This window comes from Cebus imitator, unplaced genomic scaffold (genome assembly GCF_001604975.1).
Source record: "Cebus imitator isolate Cc_AM_T3 unplaced genomic scaffold, Cebus_imitator-1.0 Scaffold552, whole genome shotgun sequence".
Taxonomy (NCBI): domain Eukaryota; kingdom Metazoa; phylum Chordata; class Mammalia; order Primates; family Cebidae; genus Cebus; species Cebus imitator.
This window is the reverse complement of record NW_016107867.1, coordinates 657,528-664,125: the sequence shown is the minus strand read 5'-3', so window position 1 is coordinate 664,125 and position 6,598 is coordinate 657,528. Positions and strand designations below refer to the sequence as shown.

Sequence of the window (6,598 nt, the reverse complement as noted above, 5' to 3'; positions counted from 1 at the left end):
TTGAGACAGAGTCTCACTCCGTCACCAGGCGCCAGGCTGGAGTGCAGTGGCATGACCTTGGCTCACTGCAGCCTCTGCCTCCCGGGTTCAGGCAATTCTTCTGCCTCAGCCTCCTGAATAGCTGGGACTACAGGCACGCACCACCACGCCCAGCTAATTTTTTTGTATTTTTAGTAGAGACAGGGTTTTACCATGTTGGCCAGGATGGTCTCGATCTCTTGACCTCCGCCCACCTCAGCCTCCCAAAGTGCTGGGATTACAGGCGTGAGCCACCACGCCCAGCCTGAGTCTCACTATGTTGTCCAGGCTGGTCTTGAATTCCTGGGCTCAAGTAATACTGTCCCCTTGGCCTCTGAAAGTGCTGAGATTACAAGTGTGAGCCACTGCACCTGGCCTCAAATTGCTTTCTCCAGCAACTACCACATACTAGGGGCCCTTCATAGGTTATCTTATTTAACTCCCACAATACCTCAAGCAATAAGTTTTTATCATTTTCATTTCAGAGATAAGGAAACAGGCCCAACAAGGCTGAAGATCTTGCCCAAACCACACAGCTAGTCCATTAACCTGAACTTGGACTATCTTTTTCGTTTTTTTTTTTTTGAGATGGAGTCTTGATCTGTCGCCCAGGCTGGAGGGCAATGGCTCGATCTTGGCTCACTGTAACCTCTGCCTCCCGGGTTCAAGCGATTCGCCTGCCTCTGCTTCCTGAGTAGCTGGGACTACAGGCACCCACCACTGCACCCGGCTAATTTTTGTATTTTTAGTAGAGACAGGGTTTCGCCCCGTTGGCCAAGCTGGTTTCGAACTCCTGACCTCAAGTAACCTCGGCCTCCCAACGTACTGGAATTACAGGCGTGAGCCAACGCACCTGGACTGAACTTGGACTATCTTTACCCCTCACATGGGAATCTATCTCACTTTGAGAAAAAGAACCAGTGCTCTGATCTCAACACCTATGCCTCCACATACATTTTTTCAGCCTTATTTCCCTCAAAATTTTAGAGTCCTAATATTTTATCTTGTGGTGTGAAACCTTGGATACGTCTCGTTTCACCTTTGCTATTACTTAAAATGGTGAATCTGCATAAACCCGGCTCTAAGGGTCTTTTCTGCACTGTTCGGATGTCTACAAATTGACAGCCAAGTTTAGAGGAAGACTCTGACAGAGAGGTCAATGATTTGCCTAAGGTCATATAGTGAGGGCCTAATGTACACATATATGGAGTCTGGGACATCCTCAGCTCAGGAAGAGGGGCCTCCTGAGAGTGCCTGCGTCCACCCAGGATAAAAAGGATGCCCAGCCTTAAGGCGACCTCAGCCCGAGTTCCAGGTGTAGGCCTAGGCCGGTGCTGCCCTCGTGCGGAGGGATCCCGTGAGCTTAGGAGCCATAGCCGAAGAAGCGGGCACTGGGACCATGACGTAAGGAGGACTCACCAGTCCAGTCCCGTTCCTTTAGGACCTCGTTTATCACTTATTACAAGGCCCATTTAAGGACACTTAAACCCACTAGGCTCATCAGAAAACCTTGAGGCAGTCCCTGGATTTAACCACTAATGGCGGGTTGAGTACGACAAAGCAGGGCACCTTCTACAGGCCTCAGTCTCCCCCATCTGGCAAATGGGCATCCTAAGCAGCCAGAGGCCCAAGTGGGATAAGGGGAAGGAAAGGCTACCGGCATTTATGTGCGAGGCCGGGTAAACCGCCTGAGTCACCGCTGGCCGTTGTGTTTTTCCACCTCCCGGCCGCCCCTCCCACCCGGGTGGGTCCTGGTGGGCCCTCCCGGAGGCGCCTCCGCGCCTCGGGCTGCGCACGCCCTGGCCACGCCCCCCGCCTCGGCTCCGCCCACAGTAGAATCCGCAGATTCGCCAGACGGAGTCCTCAGAATTCCTCGGGTCCCTCTGTGGTCGGCTGAAAATTCTCTTCGGACTGTGAGAGGCATTCTGGGCTGGAGGCATTTTCCCCAGGGTCAGAAGCGAGCTATTCTCTCACTTGGGCCAGTAAGAAAAATCCAGAAAAAGTTGTCGACTCTGCCAGCAGGGCTTGGCTAACCGGCCGTTATTTTCTTGACTCCACCAAGACGGATGAAGGGGAAGCTACGGCTGAGGCTGAGAACAGTGGCGAATCTGCAGCCTCTTAGACCTTTGGCCGTGCAAGGAAGGGACAGGGAAGAAGAGCAAAGCGGCGCGCATCCTGTCCACCGATTCGCCCCGCCCGCTCGGCGAATCTGCGTCTACCGAACGCGGCACTGAAGCTTCCCCAGTACTGGCTGGCCTCCTCCCCTTCGCCCCGCCTCTTTTCCTCAGGGACTAGTCGCAGCGTTCGTCGCCGCCGATTCATCAAGCACCCCGGGTCGCAGCATCTGGATCGTTGTGGCGAAGCCCACTCTCCGGGGGATGCGGCCAATCTCCAGGCTCCCTGGGCCGCAAATCCCGAGCCATCTAGGGTGCCGGCCGAGACGAGGCCGCTATCCCCGGCCCCGTGGGTCCACCAGCAGCGCCCGTGGCGAAAGTGCGAATGCAGACTTTGTGCCCGCTGGGCCTCGCGCAGGTGGCGGTGGTGTTTGGTGCGCGCGCCGGGGAGGTGGTGGTGGGGGGGCGCCGCCGCCGCCACCGCTGCGGGGCCGGGTCTCGCGCTGCCGCTGCCACCGCCTCGCGCCGCTGAGGTGCCGCGCGGGGTGGGGGGAGGGGGAGCCGCTCACCAGGAGCGGGTGAGTGGGGCCGCGCGGCGCGCGTGCGCGGAGATCTGCTGGGGGGGGGGGTGCAGAACGCGCCGGGGCGGGAGAAGAGGGCAGCGGCGCGCGTTCCCCCCACCCCCCGCCCGGGTTCGGGGCCGAAGCCGGGTCTCGGGCTCGGTCTCGCGGTGTTTCCAACGCCCCGAAGAGGTGCCACCTTTCGGCTGGCGGATCGGGGCGCGGGGACGCGAGCCGGGTGTGTGGGAGCCGTGGCCGGGCTCGGCCCGGGCCGCTGGCCGGTGAGGAGGCGGGAGGGGGCGGGGCCTGCAGGGGGCGGGGGAAGGGTCTTGCGCCGAGGCCAAGTGGGGCGCGCGCTAGGAAGAGCGGGAAGGTAAGGGGGCTCGAGACGGGCCTGGGGGCCTGACGGTGGAGTTGGGAAGTGGAGAGAGGCTGGGTTGTTGTGGTCGAGACAGAGGGCACTTAGGGCAGAATCTGGGGGAGCCCCGGGTCAGAGTGAGGGTTGGAAACTTGAGTGATGAGAGAACCTGGAATTGGGGCTGGCCAATGAGGAACCTCAGAGAAGTCAGGCCCAAGTCTTGACCCTTCCTGCGTATCCCCCTTTCCCTAACAGTGTAAATGAGCAAAGATGGATCAGGAAGGTGGGGGAGATGGGCAGAAGGCCCCGAGCTTCCAGTGGCGGAACTACAAGCTCATCGTGGATCCTGCCTTGGACCCTGCTCTGCGCAGGCCTTCTCAGAAGGTGTACCGCTATGACGGAGTCCACTTCAGTGTCAACGTGAGTGCCCGGGCCTTTCCCTGCCATCCTGGGAGCTCCAGGCACCCCTGTCCGCTGTGACTCTGTTCAGCACCTAGAACTCCTGTACCAGTAGCCTGCCTTCTTGAAAGTGGGCAATTGAACCCAGCTCTTTTGCATGTGCGGGTCCAGATGGGCTTGTTAGACTTCCCCAGCCTGGGTTCACCCTGAGCTCTCTTTCTGTTCCTGCTTTCCTTCCTAGGACTCAAAGTATATACCAGTCGAAGACCTCCAAGATCCCCGTTGCCATGTCAGGTCCAAAAACAGAGACTTTTCCCTCCCAGTTCCTAAGTTTAAGGTAAGTGTCTGCTGGGCTCCTGGTGTGGTAATCCTAGGAGGATGTGGAGGATGCATCTTGGCACGGTAGCTGAATAAAAGGGTTTCCAGTGAAAGGGTCCCAGCCAGATTTAGAAAACTCTGAGGCTGTGAGACTCAGTTGTTCTGGATGGGAGATACACTTTATTTTGTAGAAAGGTACAGGTCAGGTGTCCTAAGTGTATCTCTGGTGGCTAGAGTGTTGACTTGTTGAATGATGAGGTAAAGATTGTTTAGCTGTTATACCTATTACTGTGTATTCCTGGGCGGTGCATAGCACAGCAGTGGGATCTCCCTGTTCCTTGACAGTCAAGGGGAGTGACAAGGCCACTGCCTACCTGGATTGCACTGTTCCCCACCTCTCATTTGGTGATGTCGTTTCCATCTTGTTTCTTTGGAGGACTCCCATTCCCTACCCTAGGCAGTATACTCAACAGGCCTTGAACCAGTGATGGTTCGTTGTTTCCCTCTCTGATTCTTTATTTTTCATTTCTAAATGAATTGTCTATGAGGTCCCCTCAGTATTCTTCTTTTTCCTCCTCCTCCTTTTTTTTACTTTGTACACTTTTCCTGGACAATCTCTTTCACACCCACAGCTTCAACTATTAGCTAAATGTTGATGACTTCCAAATATCTGTTTCCAGCTAACATCTCCTGCCTTGTATGCCTGGTAGGGGGACAGTTTCCTTTGGAGTCCCCACAGACATCTCAGACTTAAGAGATTTGAAACAAATTATCTACCTCCTTAACCTTGCTCTTTCATTTTTTGTCTGCTCATGCACACAAGGCAGTACCATCAACTCAGCTGCACAGCCTGGCAGCCTATGATTCTCTCCTTTTCTCCCGCAGTCCGTCACCAAGTCCTGCTGGCTCTTTTTTTTTTTTTATTCTTCTTCTTTCTATTCTCATTGCTGTTTAATGGAGACCTTGGTATTCATTTTACCTGGTCTCCTTGCCTTCATTTTTGCTCCTGTTTCAGCTCCGCCCTGCTGTCATTTGTCTGTTTGACTTCACTGCTTTTCTACTTTCCTTTTGTTGCCAAGTCCACGTTTTGGGGCGTTGGCACTTAGGTTATTGATCTGGACAAGCCTTATCCTCTGCCTTGACAGCACACTCCTGTGTTACATCCACACCATATGCTTTGCAGTTTTTCAAAAACACCAAGTTGTTTTTATACTTGGGGTCCTTGTCATTTGGTGAACCCATGTTAATAACCAAATCTCTGTAAAAATGACACCATTTTTATGTATCCTCCCTAATTCTACTGCGTGCGAAGGTTTTCTTCTCTGGGCTCCGGAACCCTCAGTCTCCACCTCTGCTGCCACTGTGTTACGTGTTTGTGTGTGTATGTCTTGCTACTTTTCTGTATGGGAATCTCTTCCTTTTCATCTCTGTATTTCTGGTGTCTTGTTTATGGCAGTGTAAAGGCTGAGCTAGGAAATCATCGCCCTGCAGCTTGTTCTCTCCACATGTTTATTCCTTAGTTTGTACATTTCTTTTTTTTTTTTTTGAGATGGAGTCTTGCTCTGTCGCTCAGGCTGCAGTGCAGTGGTGCGATCTCATCTCAGTGCAACCTCCACCTCCCGGGTTCAAGCGATTCTCCTGCCTCAGCCTCCCCAATAGCTGAGATCTCAGGTGCCCACCACCAAGCCCAGCTAATTTTTTTTTTTTTTGTATTTTTACAAAATACAAAAGGGTTTTACGATGTTGGACAGGCTGGTCTTGAACTCCTCACCTCTTGTAATCCACCCACCTCAGCCTCCCAAAGTGTTGGGATTACAGGCATGAGTCACTGCGCCCGGCCCAGTTTGTGCATTTCTGTTCCTGGTTCTCACCGTTACTCTATGGGAAGAATTCAGGGAAAAGGGGTCAAGTCTGACGCATCCCTTATTGTGGCCCCCTTCCCTTGCCCCTCAGTTTCCCGGACCTCTCTCTCAACTTCATGGAGCTTGCTAAAGTTTCCCAAAAGGCAAAGGAACAGTGGTCAGTGTTGAGACCCCAGACCAACTCCTGTTCTTTCCCCAGCTGGACGAGTTCTATATTGGACAGATTCCACTGAAGGAAGTGACGTTTGCAAGGCTGAATGACAACGTGCGGGAGACCTTCCTGAAGGATATGTGCCGTAAGTACGGTGAGGTGGAAGAGGTAGAGATCCTCCTTCACCCCCGTACGCGCAAGCACCTGGGCCTGGCCCGTGTGCTCTTCACCAGCACTCGGGGCGCCAAGGAAACGGTCAAAAACCTCCACCTTACCTCCGTCATGGGCAACATCATCCATGCCCAGCTTGACATCAAAGGTGAGGACTCCTCCACCTGCCACTCAGGCTTGGCCAGTAGCGGAGTTGTGCATGCAAATGCCTGTCAGGGTCAGGCAGGCAGCCAGGGTCATGATCTGAAACCACTGGGGCCAGGCATGTTTCTGAAATCAGATCTGATTTTAGAGTGGAATTATGGTACATGGATTTGTATGTGTGTGGTGTCTCCAGCAAGGTTGGGCAGTATGCCATAATCAACCACATAACTGTAGCAGTAAAAAAAAAAAAAAAAACCACATGAAGGGTTGTACTAGGTTGGACGGATAGATTATTGCCCAGGTCATGTTGGTTGGTTGGTTGGTTTTTGAGACAGGATCCTCCTCTGTCACCCAGGCTGGAATGCAGTGGCGTGATCGTGGCTCACTGCAGCCTCCAACTCCTGGGATCATCCACCCCAGCCTCCTGAGTAGCTGGGATTACAGGCATGCACCACTACTCCTAGCCAATGTTTTTTGATTCTTTGCAGAGATGAAGTCTCACT

General features: G+C 53.6%; 1 protein-coding gene across 6 annotated transcripts in view; it reads left to right on the top strand.

Annotated features, from left to right (window-relative positions):
- Window positions 1-1,883: 1,883 nt before the first annotated feature.
- SETD1A (SET domain containing 1A, histone lysine methyltransferase) overlaps window positions 1,884-6,598 on the top strand; it is a 26,174-nt gene continuing 21,459 nt past the window's right edge. The window contains exons 1-4 of one of the 6 annotated variants that reach the window (XM_017515550.2): window positions 1,884-2,550; window positions 3,306-3,470; window positions 3,691-3,786; window positions 5,829-6,099. In XM_017515550.2, coding sequence (XP_017371039.1) covers window positions 3,321-3,470; window positions 3,691-3,786; window positions 5,829-6,099 — 517 coding nt within the window. In that variant the 5' untranslated portion in view covers window positions 1,884-2,550; window positions 3,306-3,320. Of the gene's footprint in view, window positions 2,567-2,603; window positions 2,711-2,774; window positions 2,974-3,038; window positions 3,471-3,690; window positions 3,787-5,828; window positions 6,100-6,598 lie in introns of those variants that run through there. The other 5 variants (XM_037733858.1, XM_037733857.1, XM_017515551.2 and 2 more) reach the window with 5 other exon arrangements.